General features: G+C 43.3%; 2 protein-coding genes across 2 annotated transcripts in view; one reads left to right on the top strand and one right to left on the bottom strand.

The window, feature by feature from the left end:
* Positions 1-1,675: 1,675 nt before the first annotated feature.
* prima1 (proline rich membrane anchor 1) lies at positions 1,676-11,808 on the top strand. Its single transcript, XM_079286745.1, has 4 exons — positions 1,676-2,061; positions 2,934-3,075; positions 5,954-6,086; positions 11,673-11,808. The coding sequence occupies exons 1-4, from the start codon at positions 1,780-1,782 to the stop codon at positions 11,770-11,772; spliced, it is 657 nt and encodes a 218-aa protein (XP_079142871.1). The 5' UTR covers positions 1,676-1,779; the 3' UTR covers positions 11,773-11,808.
* A 4,640-nt stretch (positions 11,809-16,448) lies between these two features.
* unc79 (unc-79 homolog, NALCN channel complex subunit) overlaps positions 16,449-24,412 on the bottom strand; it is a gene marked incomplete at its 5' end in the record, with an annotated part of 30,654 nt that continues 22,690 nt past the window's right edge. The window contains 19 exon segments of the mRNA XM_079285992.1: positions 16,449-16,996; positions 17,105-17,146; positions 17,240-17,317; positions 17,468-17,671; positions 17,777-17,960; positions 18,320-18,495; positions 18,624-18,713; positions 18,837-18,914; positions 18,994-19,098; positions 20,336-20,446; positions 20,536-20,604; positions 20,913-21,086; positions 21,485-21,570; positions 21,828-21,940; positions 22,059-22,097; positions 22,225-22,365; positions 22,460-22,562; positions 22,762-22,869; positions 23,367-23,468. Of these exon segments, the coding sequence (XP_079142118.1) occupies positions 16,808-16,996; positions 17,105-17,146; positions 17,240-17,317; positions 17,468-17,671; positions 17,777-17,960; positions 18,320-18,495; positions 18,624-18,713; positions 18,837-18,914; positions 18,994-19,098; positions 20,336-20,446; positions 20,536-20,604; positions 20,913-21,086; positions 21,485-21,570; positions 21,828-21,940; positions 22,059-22,097; positions 22,225-22,365; positions 22,460-22,562; positions 22,762-22,869; positions 23,367-23,468 (2,192 nt within the window). The 3' untranslated portion in view covers positions 16,449-16,807.

The following is a 24,412-nucleotide window of genomic DNA, read 5'->3' as shown; positions in this document are numbered from 1 at the left end:
GGCCAGGCAGCATGTTGGTGTACTGAGCAGAGAAACCTGCAAACAAATGCTTTCAATGGATGGTTAACAGTTGAAGGGACAGTGCTGCCGCAGTGGATGCTGAAGGGAAAGTATTGAAACGGAGTAGGGCTGCAACTAACCATTCTTTTCAGAATTGATGAAAGTCTATAAAATATGAAAAAAATCCCCAGTTTCTCAATCCCAAAGTAACATCTCCAAATGTTTGTCCAATTAACAGTCCGAAACCCAAAGATATTCAAATCACAATTATATAAGACTGAAAAAACAGCAATTCTCACATTTGAACTTGGTATAATTTGCAGCTTTTTCTTAGAATGACAATCAACAATTATAAAAACAATAGTTACTGATTCATTTTCTGCAATCCCATAATCAACAATCAATAAAGTAACCCATTGTCAGCATTAGGAGTAGTTAGTGCGAGGACTTTATTATAAAAGTGATGTAAAATAAAGTGGTGTTTGCAAATAATTATCAAAATAACTATTCTTCCTTATTGCTTCCCTTATTAATGACACTAAGATGAGCATCAAGGTTTTATTCCCACTGACAGTTCTCTGTTTAAGTACATTCAGTCGACTGTGAATGTCACGTTGGCTCTCTGGTACCATGGCTAGGGGCTGTGGGGTAATTTCATAACTGTGCCTTGTGAAGACCACCAACAACATTATGCAACTCTGCTCTTAAAAATACTATACTGATTCTTTGCACTCTGGCCTGTAGCATCACCTCTTATAAAACATATTAATATGGTGGCAAAACAAAAGTCAAAAGCTGCCCTTTTTTTAAATAAATAAACATCTGATAAATATCTTAAAGATGTCTTTGCAGTTGAGCTTTCGCAGTAAATGCCAGGTTACATCAGTATTGTTTAGCCTATCTCAGCCTACTTTGGGAAAGTGGACCACAGAGTGCTCTAGCAGGCACACAGCACATCAAACATGGGTACGGCAGTGTTTTCAGTAGGTAGGCGTCTCGCTCTCTCCCTCTCCCTCTCTCTCTCTCTCTCTCTCTCTCTCTCTCTCTCCACTTCACTTTAATTCGGTCTAGTACGCGTCATCCTTACGGACTCGCCTCCACGCATTGAGGGCTACACTTTCTGCCTGGACCACTATAAAAAACAATAACACAAATACAAACAAGCAAACACAAACACAAACACAAACAAAGCGCTGCCATTAACGACGCCTACGTTACCGCGTGTGTGTGTGGTTTTTTTTGTGTGTGTGTGTGTGTGTGTGTGGGGGGGGGGGGGGCAGGAGGAGGGGGGGACTTTTTGAGAAGCGGAGGGTGAATTTGTTTGAGCACACTGTCAGGATGAGCTGATGTGAGCGCTGCATCAAGTGCGCGGTGGTGATGCTCCCGTATAAAACAGCCCGCTGTATTTTGGCACAGAGGGGGATGCATCAGTTTAACCCTCGGCTCTGCCCTCCGGACTCGCCCATACAGTCTTCAGCCGAGATAACTTGAGGGGATGTGTGATCCTATTGTGAGGAATCCTGCCGCACGATATTACTGAGGATCTCTCTCTGTTCGTTTTTTTTTTTCTCTCTCTTCAACTTCGATGGCTTGAGTGGCCCATTTGCACTCATGCTTGCAACCGAGGAGGGATGTAAGGTACGGGCCATCCACCGCCCTCACATTGCACGGAGTAGCGGCGTGATTCAGGTCGCTATCTGAGTGCCAATAAGAAAAAAAACTACTTTCGAGATGTGAATTATCGAGATTTGCTACTCACTCCACCGGCTCGCCTGTCCTATGCTATCGACAACGGGATCTCAAGAGGAAAATGATTGTGGCATAAACTATTTCTGGAGACGCTTGTCACAGATATCGCCGCTGAACTGGACAAGGTGGATGGTTATTTCCCAAACAGTTCAAGCTTATGTATACTGCATTCGTTTGTTGGAATCGCTGCCTAGTATCTTCGAGAACAGCGCAAGAGGAATGCTGGTCCAAGATCTAATGCCATTTACTTTAAGTTGTTGGCCTTTTTTCTTCGGTCATTGCCTTCTCTCACTGTTTTTACTCTCATGCCAGGTAAGGATCGTGTTCATGCGCGCCACTTGTCAATTTACGCATGAGAAGATGTTGCACTAATGTAACAGGAGTTTGATTTTCTGAAGGATAAAAAAAAAACGGTGAAACTGTTTTCAAGTAACTTATGCACTCATTATGTCACAATTAATATGCAAAGCATTGCTTCGTGTGTTTTCACCAGATGTTGGGATCACAAGTCCAGGGTACACTTGTGTTCCAGAAATACTGACTGGCATGCATATGTAGAGTTTTTAGTAAGACATGAGAAATATAGCTTTGCACACACACACACACACACACACACTCAGCTCTCTGGTAGTGGTAACATGGAGTGGCCAACTGTGTTTTTATGATAACAATATGCAGTTATCCCACCAGGATCCCTGCAGCAGGCATATGTTCGTGATGCGTATGCTAACCTCTGCCCTGTGCTGCTGCCTACAGATAGTGGTGAGCTGTTGTTCACACGCACGCAGTGTTGCCAGGGTTCATGTGTAATGTGATCTGCTTGAGTTTCCAAGTCCACCCACGCACACTCCTCGGGGCAGCCTGCTGCCCACTCTGTTGGTGGGTGGTTTCTTACAGGGAGCGGGGCTGCAGCCATCGACGTGATACTATTCTGCATGTACTACATACACAGCAGCCCCGGTGACAACAACACTGGAGCTGCGATTACGAAAAGAATGCAGAGAGGATATCCACGGTGCTGCTAACTAAGAGGCTGCTGAGTGTTCAAGCATCTCCATTTGTGCTGCACAGTGTTGTGCTGATGGCACTTGTGAGTAATGCACTGAAGGACCGTGCATCAGTCATTTCAATGTCTCTCTCTCTCTCTCTCTCGCTCTCTCTCTCTCTCTCTCCTTCACCATAAGGGAGAACTCCAGAGGTCATGCTCACGGACTGTGGCGGAGAAAGTTAGCGAACAGTGCCAGCTGGCATGCCACTGTAGAAGATACGCTCCCCTTCCTCCTCCACCACCTCCACCGCCTCCCCCACGGCTACTGGGCACCACAGGTAAGACTCCCAGCTCGCACTCCCAGCTTTCTCACCCGTCTCACTCTCAGTTTGCTCTCGCTCCACAGTTGGATCTCATTCCCAGCCGAGCGCAGGTGTCAAGCAACTGGCTGGTCTGAATAAACTGTTTTGACGTGGAGTGTTTTTTTTAATGCTCAAAAGAAAAATGTACTATCAACCCCCTGAGATTACTGTGTGAGAGGCCGTGCATGGGCACTGTTTTGCAAGAGTGCGTCTGTGCGTGTGATAGAGCCAGCAGGATGTTGACAGCTGAACACAGGACTAATTTATGCCGGGCCTGACCTTGGGGAGTACCCAGCTGCTTGTGAAATCTGTGCCTGCTGGGCTGCCAAGCTCAATGGTTCAGTGGTAGGGTTTCCCCCGGAGGACCCCTGATTAAAACACAGATAAGTTAATTAAATTAGCTTTAATTTGATCGCGATAAGGAGCTGATGAAGCAGCCCAGTAGTTTTAGCTTCGTTTTGCAGTTGAGCTGGCGGCAACCAGGATGTGTGTGTCAGTGTTCTGTGTGTTAGTGCTTGTATACAACAAGCGTGTATATCTGATCCGCTGCCTGTTGCAGCAGTTTTTCCTCCGACACTCCCTCTGAGATGGTAAATCCATTGACAGATCGGCAAACATATTTCACCAGCCTGCTCGCTGGAAGTTGATATGATTTGTATGACGTCTCAAGCACCTTAATGAACAGTGCACTGAAATATGGGACAGGCGTTTCTGATGATGCAGCCGTTCTGAGCTATTACTGTGACTCTTTAGAATCACTCACCCTGAGCCCTTAATATTGTGAGTAGGGAGGCGCACTAAATCATCAAAGTCTCAACAGGCAGCAGTGTAAAGGTTTTAATCAATCACTTCCAATGATTTCTTTCTCTCTGGTCAATTTAAATGGACCTTATTTCCCCACTGAATCACTGTAGGAGCTACCTATCGAGAGTTATTCTGTAAATGTTGGGCACTGCATGCTGTCAGGACCATCTGACTGTAAGCTGAGGTGGGGGTTTGAATGCCCAATTACAGCCAACGCATGAGTGGAGCTCTGAACTCATCCATAAACAGTAGTGTGTCACGATAAACATTGATAAGCAGGCCAATTTTTATTCCTTTTCAACTTTACACAGAAATGTTGCAGAGGGTGGAGACACCATGAATAATTCATTTAAAGGAAGTTTTTTTTCTTCAGTTCTCAATTGAATCCATACAGGCGCATAATTATCTTCATATTCCTTCAGTAGCCCAATTTGCAAAACGATTAGAGCTGAAATTTTGCTTTAAACTGTAGTCTATAAAATGCAATGAATATGCATAGCTAACATGAAAAACTGGGACAATGTCTGAGACCTTATCTATCTGCTGAACGTTTATGAAAAAGGGAGGGAAATTGGCACTGTTAGGTAAGTCTGTATGTGCTAAAAATGGCTTCCGAAGTCTTTCAAAGGAGTGTGCTTTATCACAATGAAGTACATTCTTACCACTGACTGAATTAAATCCTACAGCCGTTGACAAAAACGCAGGATTAAAATGGAAGTTTGGCTGAGAGGAGCTTTTAAATTCATCGTGACTTATGACGTGGTCTGCTGTACCGGGGAGAGCCGTGTCTTGGTATTTGCTCCGTAGAAATGTGCTGTGTTGGAAAATGGTCCACAGCATTACTAAGGAGTATGTGTTGCTATGGTGTAAACCCTTCCTCTCATTCACAACTAAATAACTGTAAACGCAGGAGCTTTGAGTTTAAGATATATACAGCACAGTGTATTTTCTCAGGCGCACAAAACTAGAACAAACCAGCATTCATGGATAGATAATAGATAGATAGATGGATGGATAGATGGATATGCACATGACTAAACTGATTAATAGATGCTGGTACAGCATCAACCGCTGCAGAAAGAGAAGAGATAAGTTCTGCATTACAGACACAAAGTTGCTGATGCACACAATGTTATACAACATTCCTGGTGAGTGGTCTTACACCACAGATCTAATGTGGAAAGAGCAGGAGGTTCCTGCAACAGTAATTGGTGTGGACAAGAGTGCTGGTGTAAGGAAGGCTGACGGGACCTTAAATGATTCATTGTGTCGGGTTGGATATCTTTGAACGTTGAACCTAAGACCTACAGAACAGGCGAGGACACAGCTACTTACCAACTCAGGACAGGGAAGAAAATCACTTCCATGCTGCTGTGTTATCATGTCGTATGATACAACCACCAAGGAACTAGGGGTGTAACGGTACGCGTATTCGTATTGAACCGTTCGGTACGAGGCTCACGGTTCGGTTCACGTGACGAACCGAATACGTTTGAATAAAATAAAAAAATATATTTTTTTCTTTTTTTTTAAACCTTTATTTAACCAGGTAGTCCCATTGAGATGAAACATCTCTTTTGCAAGATGTAAGTAACAATACAAGATGTAAGTAACAATACTACATAACATTAAGGAGCAGCTTTTGTTTTTTATGCTTATGTGTTGCTAAGAAGACACCCCAGAAGATGGGTCACTCAGGTATAGTTCCATCATTGTTCAAAGTCAAAGAATAACTTCATGATGTTAGTTGTAATGAATAAATATATTTTAAAATCAAGTACATTTCTCTGGCATTTATAGTTTTCTACTGTACCGAACCGTACCGAACCGTGGCTCCACTGTATCGTACCGAACCCAACCGTGAGTTTTGTGAACCGTTACACCCCTACAAGGAACTAATAACTCAAGTTAGTTTTGTGTCCAAAGGGATGAGCACTGTAATAAAAATAAAAAAATTGGATTTATTTAGTAAAATAGGTTGTACTCATTCTCTACTTCTGTATCCAAATTTCTTTCCTCCTGTCCCCTCTTCTTCTCTTTTCTTTCTCAGTGGCGGTGCCCGAGCTGCCGTTGTTGAGGCCGTGGTGGATGGAGATGGACATTGTGGTGCTTGGAACGGTGGGCTGTGCCTCAGTTGTCTTCCTGCTCTCAGCCATCATGATCTGCTACAAGGCCATCAAGAGGTTGGATGTCACTTTACTCTTTTCTGTTCTTGTATTATTCCAGTTTGATCGTATTCGCACGTATCTCTGAAATATTCTTAGGTGATGACTAATTGAAATAGGAGCTGTCACAGACAGGCTGCTCAACATGTCACATGTAATTTGACCCATGGGAGACCGTACCATCTCTTTTGCCTTTGTGTGCGAAGCAACGACAGCCCCGTTATCACCCTGCTGGGTCACACTGAGGTCAGAGGTTAGATAATGGAATGGGTTATAAATGTCACTGAGAAAGACCCACTACACTGAGTCACCAAGAAACATCCCATAAATTAATTTATTGACGTGCATAATGACCCGACCATACAATGCTGTGTTGATTTTAATTTGCACAAGTGTCTAAAGCTTCCTAAAGCGGCAGCTGGATTCATGAAAGTGAAAGCAAGAGGCGAGCAGAGGAATCCAAAGACGCCGCTATTTGCTGCGGGAACTGTTTCCCCCATTTGGCTTGTTAGAGAAAAGGCTGCGTGAGGTTTTAGCCCGCAGCACAACCCAGACCCAATTCTCCGTGTGACATTCCGGCAGCACGGTGGTGTCACACATGCACTCTGACATCCATGTTAATGTTGCCAGACATTTAACAAACACACACACACATACACATCGTGCAAAGCAGCACACATGCACAGAGAGAGGCATGCGGAGGAGGCGATTTGTGTGCACCCATCCATATACTCACAACATCTTTACATGTACATCATCTTGGCATATTTACACACTCTATAAAATATGGCATAAACATTGACTCTCACACACCCGTGAGCGAGTAGCCACAGATGTGTGTGCTAAATCAGCGAGCTTCTTCTATGTTTTATTTATGTGTATTTAAATTGATTTAGCATCATACCTTATTATATTTATGGAATTACATTAAACCTGCATGCCAGACATGGCTTTCCTCATTAGAGCTCTATTTCTCCTTTCTTTAAACAACAAATAGGCAAAGTCAGGCAGCGGAAGTAATGTGTGGTTGGCTCAGAAATTCATTATGGCAATTCTCCAGCCCCCTGTGTAGCCAAGGGGCACCTTTTTTAATGCAGCAGTGGTAAGAAAGTGGTGTTGCAATACCAAACCCAAGTCATTATTTATGAATTAATTTGCGCAGTCATTCAGTCGCAGGCCACATCTTTTATACATGCAAGCGGGTCGTGTCCTGAAGCTCTGTGGACTCTAGACTGCAGACATTGTGCCACGCCAAGCTGGCCTCCACTCTGATGAGAAGGGAAAAATACACAGGGCCAGCCAGACTGGCCTCATTCGACATTCATTAGTCACCAGCCAATAGGAGAGCCGTCCAGGGGGAAAAAAAATGTGGTTCCTTAACATTTATCACAGCTGCTCTAATCGTCCATTGCTCCTGAGTAGAAGGATGAGGAAACAACACAGCGAAAAGGACAGAAAAAATGTTGTCTACGAAAGCAAGCAAAGGCTGTAATTGAGCTTCTTAGTCAATAACAGTGTGAGACAGGGTTTGTCAGTGAGAATAACACAGCCAGTTATATATAGCCCTTCCAGCCCCTCAGTGCTCCGGGCTTTCCCAATGAAAATCAGCTGGCCGAGGGCCAAGGCCTGAGCACCACAGACAGCAGAGGAGCTAGCTCTGCGGGTCCCAGCCCTCCTGGCCTTTTGTTATTTTGTTATGATCTTTGTCTGCCAGTCATGTGTCAGAAGCGAAGGGGCTGGAGAGGAAAAACACTTCCATACAATTCTATTCAGAGGCCGCTGCACCAGGGAGGCTGGTGTGTGCAAGCACAGAGAAGAGGATTCAGACACACGCTGCGTTTCAGTGTTGCTGTGCCATCTGAAGCAAAATACATGACGCTGCAGTCCAGGCTGTCAGCCATCCAAGAAGCCAAAACAAACAAAACTCGAACCAACTGACTCATGAAGCTAGATGCTTTTTCCAATCACTTACCGCTCTAGGAGGCTTGTCCAAAGACAGATAATACATCACAGCTGCTCCTGTCCAAGGGCAATAAAGTATATCCAAAATGCTCAGCCAGAGATACAATAAAAGGAAATTACTTGTCAGGCAAAGTGGTTTAAAATCCAATATTTACTAATACATAATTAATCTCTGTTTTATTTTCAAAATGACTGAACCAGCACCATCAAAACCGGTGACAGATTCTTACAGTCAGTTTTTTAATGTGTCGTCTTTGAACCATAGCATGTTACTCTAATTTCCAGATGGCTGGAGTAATTGTAAACAGCTCAACACATGTCCCAATTTCACCATGATCCATTCCCCAAACTTCAAACAGGAATGTGCACTGTGATTGCACAGCTTTGATATGAAATATTCATCTAACCTGTGAAATGTTGTGTTGCCACCTGCCATGTGTCAACAGCATGGCATCTATTATTGAAGGCCTGGGTAGAGGTCGGTTTGAGGCCCCATTGCTCTGCCCTGTGTGGTGGCCAAAGGCGACATGGTCAGTCTGAGCAGAGATTACGTCCTGGGAGAAATAAACAGGGCCGAAGCACCTTCCAGCAGGCGATAGATCAACAGTGTCAGACGGCCTTTTTGCGACATAACAGATAAATATCCGTCAAAAACATTAAAAATTAAAATAAACAGTTAGCTGCAAGAATGTTGCACAACGACAAACGAAATCAACCGTGCTAACTTTTTGTTCCAAGTAGAAGAATTCCCAGACTGGCTGTAAACCCTGCCGTGAACCTTGGAGAACACGTTGGTCTATCCCAACTCCCCTAGCTGTAGCTGCATCAGCCAATCTTCTCCCCCGCGGCACAATGTGTTTCCACCCTGGGGCTGGACAGTTTCCATTTTGAGTCTTTCCCATGGGTCCCACAAGGGACACAGCAAGCAGAATCTGTCCTACATGGCCGGCATGGATCCCTTGTGTCCTGAGACTTATGACGTCTCCCAGCTGACAGAGTCCCACAGGAAGTCTTAGTCATTGCCTCACGTGTGTATAACTTTGTTCAAGAGCCACTTGCTTGCATCCCCAAAACAACCCCAACAACTATGGACTAAATGCAGTGTGTGAAGTTCACAAAAGATCTGTCGTTCATTGTTTGTCGTTCAAAAGTTATTCATAATCACATGAATATAAAAACGAATATCTAAATCAATCTGAGACTTTATAAGAGAAAAGAAAGCTCAATGTACAAAGTTAAGCGTCAAATAAAAGTAAGAGCTTGTATTATTTATGTAACTTGTATACCTTTTGATACCTTTATAACAAGACGAAGAGTCTACAGACATGCTAGCAGCTCTGTGAGGCCTCACTTAGAGACAACGGTGGTTTGAGCTAAAGCTAACATGCTCACTGTGGCAAGGCTAACTCTGATGTTTTCTTATATACAGTCTTTGTTCTGATGTTAAGCAGGTGTAAGGACAGCAAAGTACAGTCCAGGTAGAGTGGCAATGTCATTAGTTTTGCAGGTATTTTATTGGTCATTCATAATAAATAAATAAGTTATTGCAATTCATCCTGAGGTGAACATAAAGGTCTGCGCAAAATTCCATGGCAATCCATCCAATCGTATTTCATTAAAAACAACAAACAAATGGTGGCACAAGAGGAAAAGTCAGGGGATCAGTCAGTAGGAGTCATCCTCTGGGGACCATGAATGTGTGCAAAGTTTCATCAGTTGTTGATATATTTCAGTCTGGACCAAAGTTGTAGACTGACAGACAGATTGTGAATGCCATCCTTCGAGCCATGTTGCTACCGTAGCTAAACATGACAGAGGAGGCATATTGCGAGTGTTTATTATGTCGACCCCATTGTGATGTATTTTTCAGTCGAACGCTTTAAAGCCTGGTGAAGACTCTGACAGTGACTTTTTTGACAGGTGAAAGTATGTGGAGGTGGAGGGGTTGACGTGGTTCACAGCGCTGAAATGACAGCTGAAAAACAGCCAAGACAGGAACGGTTTTAAAACCTGACAGCAACAAGATGGTTGAATAACAGGCGTGGCAGAATCAGATTGGCTAATGTTTAAGGGAGCAAGGAAAAAAGAAAGTCGACAAATTGAGTTGACAGCCGAGGAAATTAGCAAATTTAGCATATGCATGAAAAATACACATTTACTAGACTATCAATTGTATTATATCCTCCAGGAAATGTCACCAAAACACATTTTACATCACGGAAATTGAAAGACATTACTTCAGCTGTCGTTTTGTGAATACACAAGGGGGCAAGAACTTTAATGCAATCCAAAGTGTGAAGCACAATAAATGCTACAATTATGAAGCTCACGATGCATGGTGCATTTTTACTGAGATCAAAGGTATTGACTCAACTCAGTGGTAAAGTTTTGAGTCCATGGATATAATATCAGAGAGAATATAACTTAATATCATAATACAGCAGCACAACAAGCTGTCTGAACGACAGTCTATGTATTTTGTATTTAAGTGGCAATCATAGTATAAGGGCATAATGGCAACATGTTAAAATGTTGTGTACAGAAGTGCTAAAGAGTACTAACTCAGTACTTTCAGTTACACATATATCCAAAGTTAGCTAACATAAGCTACGAGTCATATCAGACCAGAAAGGGCTGAAACAGCAAAAACCTGTGAGTGTATTGAAATGAGCGACAGTGAATTTTATTGTTTATGTTTATTCAACTTTTCATTTGAGAGAGGAAGATTGCGTTATTTGTTTTTTTGCAAAAGTAACATAGTCTCTTTGACTTTCTCTCATTACAAACTTAGCAAACGTAGTTTTTCTTGCAGGGTTGTTAGATTTGATTGCATTATGTCGAGTATGAGCTCATTTCACCCTGTAAGGATTCCCCCAGTTGCACGATGGCCGACAAGGGAAAAAGACTGGACTGGGAATGACTGTTTGTCAAAGTTGGACTGGCCAGTCAGGGCTTTCAGAGGAGAGAAGGAGAGAGGAGACGCTGAGCTAAGATGTCGCTCAAGGGTCCTCTGTGGCAATGGAAGGCATAGTACAGTGTTGAGTGGAACAATGACTGTACTAACTGTATTCAGATCTGTCTCCGGGTTACATAAGCCCACGCAGGAGAGAGCAGCTGAGGGGGTCGGTGCAGAAGCGACAGTACACTGGACAAATATAATAACCACAAAGGCACAAGGCACAAAGGCATGCAAAGGGCTGCATTGAATGATGCTGCTCTTCACAGGCCAGTAGCAGCAAGGGGATCATGTGTTGCAGCTTTATTTTGCACCAGAACGTCCTCATAGAAAGGACAGAGTACTGCAGCGCAAGAGGAGGTCATGTATTGATGGTATTCCAACGTTTTTTTTAACATCCACACACACACTCATTACTTCGAGGGAAGATTGTGTCTGCCAGTCAGAGTAGGTAATTGCCATATCCCTTGTTTTGCAATGTGTCTTTCCCCCGCCTCTTTGCAAAAGTGACCTTTGAACATTGAACTTATTAGAAAGGATCGCTGAGACCAGCGAGTCCATCTAGAGCAGCCCGAGAAATCAAATCAGCCAGAAGGTTAACAGTCTAGAAACTCTGTTTAATGAAGACAAATGTAACTCTCTTGTCAAGGAATTTGAATTTACTTTATGAAAATTTTTATTCGCAGGAAACCACTACGAAAAGAAGAGAACGGGACAAGTCGTGGGGAATATGCCATGAGCATCCGTAAGAAGAAGGCCATGGGTACGAACAACACTGTGGTATAGACTGTCTCCTGGTGGGCGTAAGAAGTGACATCACCATTACCGTCTCTCACCGTAACCCCAAATACAACAATCCCTTCTCACCCAGAATGCAACAGGGTTTTTATCCAAGGTTTGCAAATAGGTAAACCTTCCCTCTTTGCTTGGCATGTTGCCTGGACCGAAGACACCATTCAGCTCAAGAGGAGCTGCAAAAGATGGAAGGTATAAAAAAAAAAAGGAAGCCAGAAAGGACGGAGAGAGAAATCCACAAACCCCCATGGTGTCGAAAGTGGCACAGCAGGCTGAACATTATGCTCTTAGTAACAGCAAGTGTTGCTGACAGGCTGGTTGGCTGCTGGCTGGAGAGGGACCGTCTGCCAGTCTGCCGCAGATCCAGACCTCACACACTGTTGACATCTGCAATGGAACAACAGACGATACAGCAGACAGGACAAGCCCGTCATACAAAATAAATAACGTGCATGCAGTTTTTACAGAGAATGCAACATTTTTTATATTCCAATCCCCACACTGTCCATCTTTTGTTCTGCATTTTTGAGACAGATGCTTTGCGAGAGGCATTATGTTCCTGTCGGCTCTGAGATGTGGATTCATTTGACTATGCAATTTAAAGAAATCCATATGAAAAAAAAAAAGAGGAGCAACAACATCAACATGGGACATACCGGTACTGGTTATTTTACCATGCCAAAAATGCCACCGAAGACTTAGACTCAATGTAATATACTCCAGTCATTCATTGAATTATTTGCTCAATTTCTTTACTTATTTATCTACCTTTTGAATTTATTTTTCTACTTAAAAGAAAAAATAAACTCTCTTGTAAGTTACTCACATCTTTACAAATCTTGAACATCTTGATGAACTAATTTTATTTCTTAATAGCTATGTTTTTTTAAGTGAATCATTTATAAACCGTATTATCCATTTGTGACGCTCCGATGCTTTAAGCCTGCTGTCAGTTTGTTGAGACGCTGATGCAGAAAACACGCTTGAGTTTTGGTATCAGCTGTTTTGTCTCTGGGTGTTTGATATGCTTTTCACTGTTTCCCTGAGACTTCTGCTGAAACGTCAGGGGTCTCTACGATGTTATGTGAATGTGTGTTTTCCAAACATTATTAATGTGCTGCATCATAATCCAGTCCCCGTTTTTGCCTCCCCTACAACTTAAACCTGTTATCTCAAGCCTTTTGGTTCAATCTCGTTGTTTCAGAGTCTTGGGGTCAGTTAGATGCCTTCAGTCATGCTTTGTTTGGATTTGACAATCTTCATTTTTCTATCTGTCAAGAGGGGCTTAGCCCATCGCTATAGAAACTGGGGACATGAGCCCAGGCCTGACCTTGTGACTGGTGAGAGACAGGAGACTTAGCCAATAGCTAGAGATCAGGTTGCACAGAGGATGGCCTCAGCAGGGATGTGTGTGTGTGACTCTGTGTCTGTGCTGTCACAGGCCTCCTCCACATCCCCGCTGGAAAAAAAGCGGAGCATCACTCAACGCTGCTCTGCTTTTATACATTAAAGCTGTGTGTGTCTGTGTATTTGTGTGTGTGTGTGTGTGTGAGAGAGAGAGAGAGTGAGTGTAAGTGACTGACTGTGTGTGTGTCTGTGAGTGTGCTTGCAGATGAGTGTACTCAGTGAGAGTGGGCTGTACTCTGTGGCTGTCAGTTAAGTATAGATATTGGCTAAACTGTGGAAATTTGGAAAAACACATGCTTGCATCGAAACATGCACAGATATTAGCTAACAGTATACCCCACCATGTACCTATATGAGAGAAATGAAGGCTGCATGAATGTAAATATTGATATTTGAATATCTGCCTTCTGGCCTGTTAATTAATGTACAGTGTAACAGAACATATGTTAATACATAGTAAAACTTAAACAATGTGCTACCATTTAGAATTATGTCAATGTTGTCATGTTGCTGGAGCAAGCCATTCATGTATATATGGCAATCAATAGTACATCCACAATTTATGCATTATACCAAACCGAAAGATGTGCATAAGTTGATTTCATTTGAGTTTTTCAGTTGTAAATAAAACTGTACATAACAACAGACCCACAGCCTATTGTGTTTAAAGAGGCATATGATATAAATCTGGTGTTATGTTATGGCAGACAAACTGGACTGTGTGTGGCCAAGGTGATACAAGTGAGCTTGTTATATTGTGCCCCTGCCCATCCTGTCTGCAATGTGCTGTGTTGCGCCGTTCATGTCTTGGGCAGAGAGCTGTGCTGGCCGTGTCTCCTGGGCCCCCCACAGTGGAGGACATGCTCTCAGTCTGTCTCACACAGTGCATCTTTAATGAACTGCAATTATCAAGCATATTGCTCTCCGTGGGGCTTAATGACGCAAACAAGAAAACGTATACGTTGCATATTGTGCTCGCTCTGGGCTCGATAAATAATCACGTGACAAAACCTCGTGGATGTGTGTGAGGGATTTCTGCTGCTCAAGCAAGAATGAAATTGGGGTTTAGAAGAAAGCTAAAAGAAGGAAGTAGATTCAAAAACACTTCTGTTAAATTGTCTTAAATTCAATCGTATAGACATTTCTCTATTTCTATTTGAATTTGCACATTATACATTAACTGTAGTTAATGATGTGAAACAAACAAGGGGGACAAACCTGTACAATACAGGCTGATGCACAGGAGCACTGAAGAGGAATGTCAATGAATTATAATGTGAATGAGGGACCATCGAGTGTTTTGCCTGCCCTGCTTTGGATGTGCCACTTGATGGTAATGCCAATGGACACTCTATGAGCAATTTAAACATTCATGCGTTGTCCAGCCAGGGCGCTGTGGATTTCACTGTAATAAAAGCAATGTGACAGCACTAGGCGGGGGGACCAGAGACAAGTTTTGTGAGCCTCTCAGAAGGTATTTCCATGGAGCAAAAGCGCGCTGATACACAGGTTCTTTTAAATGTGGGTTCTTAAAAATTGGTTCCGGACAAAAAATAGTGCTGCACCCTGTATGAGACTACCTCGCTCAACCTGCTCTTTAATCAAGAAATGTCACCAATGCACACACCTGGTGATACACCACGCTGGTGCATGCAAGTCTGTGTGTATGAAAGTCCTTTCAAAGCTGACCTTCACAATCTTTGAGGACCCACTCACACCCTCTCTGTCCGAGAGGCCTTTGGTCATCTTTAATTACCCTCACTACCTCCAGCTGCCTGCTCATCAGGTCAGCGCTTCCATATGGTCCTCCAGGAGGCAGCAGGCAGGGGCGGGGGAAGTGCTGGATACCTGTGGGACACTGATTACATAAGCTGCTGCTAATGAGAGAGGTTCTTTCGTAAAGGGCTGCGAGTTCAAACGATCACAACGGTGGCAGTGGCTGACAGATGCAACCCAAGAGCAAGGGGGACTTGATTAAATACACACACACACACACACACACCTGTACACATGATGGAATACATGCACATACACACCTGCATCCAGCATCACTTTAATACACACTCACACACACAGAGGCCCACAGCAGGAGAGCGGCTCTTTGATGAGCCAAGACTAGAGGTTGATGAGAAGGGGCACTGCAGCCTGATTCAGCTGTGGGGTCACCGGGGAGCGTGTGTGAGTGTGTTTGTGTGTGCGTGTGTGTGTGTGTGTGTGTGTGTTTGTGTGTGAGTGTGTTTGTGTGTGCCTGTGTGCATGTATGTGTGTGCGTGTGTCTTCATTAGTCAGAATGTGTGATATCATTACACTAGTGACTCATTTGGCATACACCTCTCAACATGGGTCCTCTTACACATGCAGTGACTAAAAGCACATTTTTATATAAAATATATGCTAATCAAATTTGCCTTATTTTTGTCCAATAAACGAATTTCTTCTTGCAGAATACATTTACATCATCAGATCTAATTCATTTTAAAGCTTGACAATGAAACCCTTGCAGCAGTCAAGATCAAAACAAAGATTAATGTGCTGTTCGACTTTCTGGCCCTGCTGTCATGTCATCTGTTATTCTCAGACAAGGGCTTCGTGGTAATGCGGTTAGACCTCACAACAATGCTTAATCACAACAAAACCACATTAGGCCAAAGGTAATTGTGTTTTCTTGGTATACGCATGGGCCAATCTGTTTCGCTGCTGCCAATGAAGAGGGGCATCGAGACGTGGGGTGGGCTTTCCATTTTTGGGGGCGGGGAGGGGGGCACAACAAAAATAGTCTTGTTTACTTCCAATGTCTGGCTCCACCTTATCGAGTTACAAAGCTGCTGCTGCGACTCAGATTGGCCACTGATTGATCGGCGCTCTGATGGCGAGAGGCAGCATGACTGACAGTCTGACAAGGATCTCAGACGGGAGCTGAGTAATGCATGTCATGTCATTTTCCCGGACACACCTGAGGTTCAGCTTCTCGTCCGGGAGGAAAAACAACAGAGCCGACTGTATCGCCCTGCCATCTGCATTATGGTAAACTGGACATTTTCCACATCAGCCGGGACATCAAAGGGCAGTAAATGTCACATTTGAATTTTGAATGTGTTGGCAATTGATATGAAATGACAAAGTGTTCTCAATGTTTAGAAAAAATCATACTTTTATTATCCAGCTTGCAACCAAGCAACTTAAAAAGTGATAGAATATATATATATATATATATATATATATATATATATATATATATATATATAATAGTGTGAGCGTATGTACTGTAAGATTCAACAAGCATTTGCTTTCACACCCTCACTAATACTAACATGGGTCGATAGAAATTCTCAGACTCTTCAAATCTGTTGAAAACAACAGTTAGGCACCTGATGCAAATATCTCCCACAAGCATGCCAAACCTTTAATTATTAGCTCCAGTGATAGCACTTTAAAATAGCATAGATTTACTGTACATATACAAGTATTACACGAACGATGCTGAAAATGATCCAGTCCAAATGAATCCCACAGCATCAGTTGACAGAAGAGTCCTTTTTTTTTGGTCAGAGGGTTCGTCCAGAGAGGATGCATGCAGGTCTAAGGACCCAGGCTGGACCCAAGGCGACAGCAGAGCAGGTCACATGGGGTAGAATTGCGAGGCAGCCTCGGACGACTGGATTTCCACCTGAGCCATCTTGAACTGGGTGCACTGCAGCCATTTGCGCAGAGCAAACGGAGGGGCTCCGGATGCCTGGCCCTGCAGACACTGGTGGTTCACACGGTTCTGGATGGCCTGGAGACGCAACTGCAGCCCCGCAGACAGATGCTGACGAAGGAAGGAACGGAAGATGACAACGTTTTAGACATCACACAATGAGTCAATAGTAAATTGCATTTTATTAATCTGCATCAAAGTTTTTTCTTAAAGCCTTACCTTAAGGTTTGACTGAATCATGGGTAGCCACATAGGGATTAACTATAGGAAAGAGTGAGAATGGATACATATTATGTTATCTGTTTAGGTGATCATATATTAACCATGTAGCAAAATACCAGAATTATAGCAAACCTTGACAAAGATGGTTGAGTTGCACTCCTGCAGGGCTTCCATCAAACTAATGACATGAAGACACACCATTTCTACCATCTAAGAAAGAAAAAAATCAATCAAAACTGTGATTTTCTCAAACATAGTTAAAGTTTCTTCATCACATATGGAATATAAATAAATCCACACCACATTTCCATGCACATTTCTTCTACCATAGCTGCCTTAAATCATTGTCAGAGCACTCACCACTTTATTGTGAGCCATGAGCTGCAGGATGCTGGGTGTAACCCGACTCCAGAACTCCAGGCCAGTGAGGATGGCGTTGGACGAAAATTCTGTCTGGTTCTGGTTCTGCAGGGACGGAGCAGCGGCCCCCTGCTCGCAGTAGATGGTCCACAGCTGGGCAAACATGAAGGCGTGGAAAAGAGAGCACATGTGCAACACCGACGTCTGGGGACAGAGATCAAGACCGAAACAGAAAAGGCCAGTGAGGAGGTTATAGATTATATTAACCAAACCTGGGGAAAATGTTGAAGGGATTTGTTTCTGCCACACCTTTGACTGTTCCGGGAAACCAATGAGGATGACTATTAAATGATCTGCGATGTGGGAGCCAGCATCCAGAGGGATGGGCATACAGGAGGTGGAGCCCTGGTGCAGGGCACAGTGCGTCAGGGAGCCCAAGAGTAGCCACGACAGCTGACGAATGTGGGACACACACTCGATGAATTCTTTTGGCCTTCAGAGAAAAAAACATTGAAATTCAGTTTCACAAATCAGCCCACAGTATATTCGATTCATTTTTACTGTCATACCTCTCACGATTATACGTAATCTTTCACCATCAGTTGGCCTTCCTAACATGCGTGTTCACCCAAGTTACATACAAACATATGTTGTCACTTATATCGATTTTATTTTCCAGGTTTTGAGATTTCTGCCCGCACACCAAAACACTGTGAAGCGTTTTTTCTTTTGCCTCATGGACGGATATCTCACAACCTGGGCGATTGATGGTAAATATTGCGAGAGCTATGTGAGGAAATATGTTTTCATGTAATTTGGGTCGACTGACGTCTGTCGTTTGTTCATTCTTACCCTTGTTGCATGGTGGATGGCGGATGATAAAGCCAAGGAAGATAACGGACCACAGCTTTGTTATCACGGTGATTGCCTTTGCTGATCTCCATGGCGGCGACTTGTGCCAAGCCCACTTTCAGGTTCCCCCCGAAAGTGTCCTCATGCAGCGGCTGACAGCAAGCCTTCATATGGCTCTGAGTGACACATTATGGGTCAGGAAAAGATAAGGCTGAATAATAAGCAAAACATGAAAAAAAAACTCAAACTACTGCTACTAAAACACTTTGAGAGTTGTGGCACTCACTCGGAGAACAAGACTTACTTTTAGTTTGGTTAGCGTGTGCATATCTGCAATGAAGTCCAGGAGTTCACTTATGTATTGTCTCATGCATTCCATGGCTGCTGTTGTGCACTGTGGTGAACAAAACACGGTTTATCCTTTAGGAGGAATCCCAGTGGGCAACTATCATTAGTTCACGCTGTTTTATGAGGCTGATTCTAATACGATGCAAACACACATCTCATGAAGTCTTACCCCCGGCAGCGTGAAGATCATGTGCTTTTGGATGATGGTGGATTCTGCCAGCCGTGTACCAATATCTGCACAAACAAACTGAGAAATTCCACAGCAGGTTTTAGATTTGTATTCAGGATGAAACACTTTGATTTATTTGGTTCTTGTCAACTTTTACCTGGACCAGCAGTAACAAGTTCGTGTCAGGCAGCGGAGACTTGAACTTGAGAGCCTGCAGGAGCTCTAACACCACAATGCGGGACATGTAGAACTTATCTCTTTCCTGGATGCGAGGAGATAGAGAGTGGAGTAAATGTACTGATGCAGCAAGGCTGCCTTTTTCTATTATCACTCTCCCTTACTCATGCTGCGAGGAGAGCATAAACTCTGTAGCCTGAATAGAGGGGGAAGGACAGGCAGCGAGAGGGGAGGGAGGCTAGGCCGGGAGACAGAGAATAGACAGAGAATTGTGAAGCTGAGGAGTAGATTTAGGCCAGTCCAGATCTCTCCTCCCAGAGTCCCAGGCAGCTCAGATGAGGCTGTCAGGCTGCCTTCTCCCTCCCTGAGGACAGGCTGCTCTCTTTGTTCATCCCTTCCACACAAAGCCCAGCTGCCTGTTTACAAACCACACTGTCATCTTCTGGCTTCCACTTTGCCTCTCTCTTTCTCTATGCAGTCGTGTTTGCTTATGTTAGGCGCAGGACACATGCTCTTCCGCTCTTACAGAATGCAGAGCTGCCTCCGACTCTCACTGTGTGGCTTGTTAATGTGCATACCTGTGCTCTCGTAATTAAAAGTTAGTGGAGCATGTCCGTTTGGTGAACAGCAAATTATAGGCTGTTCTTAAGCTTGAGGGCCCAGTAGCATTTGGCGTGTGACAAATGGTGCATGGTGTGACAAACTTCAGTAGGACTAGAGAACCTGACTTTGTGTCCTCAAAAAACCTGACCTCCAAAGACAACTGAGCGGCGCTTCCCAGACACCTCTCCAACTGCAACTGCACAGGACAGGTTCCAAAAGCAATTGCTCACAGTGACTCTGGGTTTTGAAAAGCGGATATTAGACGGTGAGGAATTAAAGCGGGTGTAGAAAATCAATACTGCAGGAGACATAAAGCATGCAGCGCTGACAGTGGTGGAGGACTGAGGATCCATCTGGCCCAACAGTGCAGACAGCCCTGGCTCCATCTCTGTCTGAGACAGCCACTCAGAAACACACGGTCGGCCCTCGCACATCAACTAATCATGGTAATCAATACTAGCTGACTGCCTACTGAATCATCTTTGACACATGGCCACATTTCTGGCTGACTGGAGAGTCAGGGAAGTAGGTAGAGCACCAAAAGAGTGATGAGCGAGAGGCCTGCGAACAGGAGCTCAACATTCTTAACACTGCAGATGAGTTTAAAAGGTTTAACTCTTTCAACACTGCATACACGCTGGATATTAACACAGGCTTCGTTCCTACATACTAAACTCTCCCTACACAGAAAGATTATATGTAAATACACTCAAGAGTACCTTGTTGAAGGCTTTGTAACACAGTCCACACAGCTCTACGAGGTAGGAGAGGCTGAACATGCCATACTGGATGACAAAACTCAGCAGCTTGGAGAAAGACTCCAGGAGGCTCTGTAGTGTGGAAGAAGAAGAGAGAGGGTTAGACATTTACTCAAATTTGGACATATCAGTAAATTTAATTCTGATCTGGGGTGGCTTACCCGGGTTGCGTTTGTCGTTGGGATTTTCAGTAGACAAATTATTATCCTCAAACTGGAATCCATGGGGCACTAATGAGACACACATGTTGCAAAAAAAACGTTGACGAAATCTTGACTATCGGCAGGTTTTAAAATGCAAAAGTCGAAAAGTACTGCATGGTGCACAGCCATATTCCCGGACTTTAGATTTGTGTGCAGCGATAAATTGATTAGCGTACATTAATTTGACCTCCGAGGTCAAAATTGCCAGAGTCAAATCAATTAAATCGATCCTATTGAACCCGACAAGGGCACTGCTAGATGCTTTTTCCTCCGGCCCATAATCACATTAGACCATATCAGACCATGACTAAGTGAACGGGAGAGTCGATATATACTTTTAGAGGAAGCACAGAGGGCAGTTTTGTGAGGAAGGTCTGGAACTGGTTGCAGATGGTTGTCCACAAGTTGCTGGGAGAGTCCATGGGAAGAGCCTCCATGAAGGTGGCAATGTTGTCCAGGCAGTGCAGCATTGTGCCCCCTGCTGGTAGACTCTTCTTGTTGTTCAAACCCTGGAGGGCACAGAGGCATAAACCATAGCAGGGTTATATAATGAAATTCTACGAGCGTAGATATTTCCATTTAACTGATCATTCAGTCCTGATCAATCACAATGCTCATGATGAGAGTGGGGGATTTAGGACACTGAAGCACAAATGATTGCTTGGATGAGCTCATGCATCAATGGGTTCTTATCTGTGTTATTTGTTTAACTTTAACGGTAACAATTAACTGATACACTGGTGGAGAGTAAGGCAGGTTTTCTTGAATGACCTCATGATTTTGTTGTTTTAGATGGGTTTATGCTGTTACATGTAGCTGTAACCACAAAAGATGTTGCTTTGACAAGAGCTCCTCCTGCTGGTTAAATGACTTAGCACAAATGCATGAAGAAAAAAGAAAATCCCACCTCGAGCAGCATGTTGAGGGCAGCAACAGAACTCAATTCATTAAAATCGATCAGGGAAGATGCAAGTGTTCGCAAAAAACTTCCATCTGCAAAAGAGGAAAGATTGAATTTATCGAATGGATGTGACAGAAAGACCAGTGGGAAACTATTAAGTTCGTCTTATCATTCTGGAAAATTCGATAATAAACATGTAAAGTGAAGTATTTAAATATAAATCTACTATAGGCTATAAAACGTTGTGCAACAAGGTCAAAACACACAGCAATGAGCAGCTAAGACATGCTGTAAGTCTTTATAGAAATAGTGCAGGATTTTGAGTCAGTGGTCAGTGGTGTGAGCAGACCTTTGATGTTACTCTGGAAGAGCTGGGGCAAGATGCCATTAGGGGCCAGCTGGTGACACATACAGCGGAGGAACTGCTTTGCTACACCTGCTACATTCCCTGGGATCAACATACTGCAAAATATCACAGGGAGAAAGGCTGTGTTGGACATGCGGTCACACTTTCACATTTATTATTAAACCCAGCCATAAGCACAGTCAACACTGTTATGACAATTTCAATGTATCATACCTCTCAGCTTGTCCAGAGAAATTGGCACTAGATGCCAACCTGAAAGAAGTTAAAGCAGTGGATTAGGGCTTTGGGGATGAATTATGCATGAGTTCTGAGTGTGAGTTATGAAACTTCATTTAAAGGTGAAGTGCTGTGTGGATGTAGATTGCAGCAGCAGCTGTACCTGCCCACAGACTGCATGATGTCAAGGAGCATTGGCGCAGCCAAATCAGGGCTGAGGTGGATGAACATGGAGAGAACCACCACTGCTAGGCCGAGAGTCTCCTCGTCGTACTCCTCCAGCACGGCTGCACAGTCCCGACACCTGGGGCATCGCATGGAAAGGACCCAGGCCAGTCTAAGCATTATGATAACCTGTTTTAAGACATGTACAGCTGCTGATTGATTGATTGATTCACCTGTCAGACATCGTGGTAGGCTGCTCATCAATGAACTCTTCAGGCGCAGGGACAAACATGCTGACTGTGCTTGGTGCAGAGAGCAGACTGGTCTTTGTTGGCCCTGCAGAAAATGAAGAATATCAGTGATTAAAACGAAGAACACAAGGCTTTTGGTAAGAGTCAGTTATTAGATGCTGAATGAGGTCAATTAGGAATATTTACTTTATTTGATTTCTGTAGATACAATATGTTACTACTGTATGTCCATATGTCTGCTCAAGGGGTCATTACGGGATAAAGAAAAGTCTTAAGTGACTGACCCGTGTCCCAGATGCTGATGTTGTGTGGCGCACTGGATTGGTGTTCCAGCTGTCTCTTCATTAGCTGGCTCATGGTCAGAGCTCCCAGAGAGCCTCGCTTCACTTGAGCTAAAGGTCAGACACAAAAACGATACCCGGGGTGAAGTACCTACTTCCACCGTTTCAGCTCGACATCAAGCGTGTGTGGTTACAAAGAAATAGGTAAGACACACATGAAAAGAGACTATCAATGTGATTTTTAAATGTCATGAGGACTAAATTAAGTCAAGCACTTCGTGTGCTTCAGGGACTACAACATTAAAAAAATACTTCTGAGTGAAGTTATTTTGAAAAAAAGAATTTCTAAAACATATTTTTCTGCATTTATCTCAGGGATTTGAATGGCTTTATGATAAGATGTCTAACAATATTATGTGATTTTATTGGATATTTCCGGCTCCAATATGAAGATAATTTGCAAAACGATTGTTGTCTGTACAGGCTATATAAGAGATGGCACTTAAACAATCTAAATATGGACAATTATGGCCCTCATAATGATGCCACAGCAGTCAAATTGAATGAGGTTTATTTGGGGACTAAGAAGCAAAGTATTCGGATCCTACTTGACACTGAAGAGCGGTGGCTTGTTTCAGGCATAGCAGCTTCGAGCGTTGGGGCTGAGGCAGATTCTCGTGGCTTTTCCAATGTAGACAGAACTTTGTGATCTGCAAGGCAATATGGGTAAATAATGGGCGGGGCGTTGGCATCAGAGTTTATGCCATTTTCTACCAATAAGCTACTAAGATATGGACATTCAGTAGTAATAAGCACTACTTTTGCAACGATTAGGAGATTAAAGTTAAAGTTGATTCAGTAGCAATTTAATAACGGTCTCTTATGTGAAGTTTAGTGTTTGGTTTCCCGCACCACCAGTTTCAAATTTAGAAAATCACAGTTTGCAGTTTGGTCTTTGGTTTTGCTCTAAAGCTCTGAAGCTTTAGGATGAAAGGAAAGGAGGAGCGAACACATGCATAGAAACAAACAACAGGACACTGCACAGCTGGAGTGGATGGTTAAATACAGATATGATAGCTTACAGATGTTCAGAGTACACATATATTAGAAAAGATTCAAGAAGCATACCCATGTCTCGGCAATATTCATCTCGATGCAAAATTCATGTATCCTTTACGTATAAACTGTCCATTGTGGGATGCTTACTATCACTGCCATTGGCTTCCATTTTATTTGGAATATGGTGTGACAATCTATCAGTAGTCTTTGGCTGAATTGTGCTATCCATCACAGCGAACATTAAGCCTGTATTCATTTTAGTCAACATTGTCATTATGTGGCAATGAAAATGAAGTGCAGATTGATGGGGAAATCAGTTCGGAACATGAGCTGTGAGTCAGTGATGAAGTCTGGAGTGAGGCCCTGATGTGATCTGTAAGTGATGTTTTCAGAGTCTCTAGTTGATCATTTTATTGTAATGAAATATGTAACCACAGGCTGCCTGTAACCATGGAAGAAATCAATTCTAAAAGACATCAGCATTGTTTGTAAAAGGGTTAACTCTGACCTAAAGTCCAGATGATTTGTAGTAAACAGGCTTAAACTTGAAGAAAACATCGCTGGTATGGTCCTTTAAGTTTAGTTTAAACTATTT

Source organism: Melanostigma gelatinosum (assembly GCF_949748355.1).
Source record: "Melanostigma gelatinosum genome assembly, chromosome: 16".
NCBI classification, from domain to species: Eukaryota; Metazoa; Chordata; class Actinopteri; order Perciformes; family Zoarcidae; genus Melanostigma; species Melanostigma gelatinosum.
Note: the sequence above shows the minus strand (reverse complement) of the source record. Positions and strands in the feature narration are given on the sequence as shown.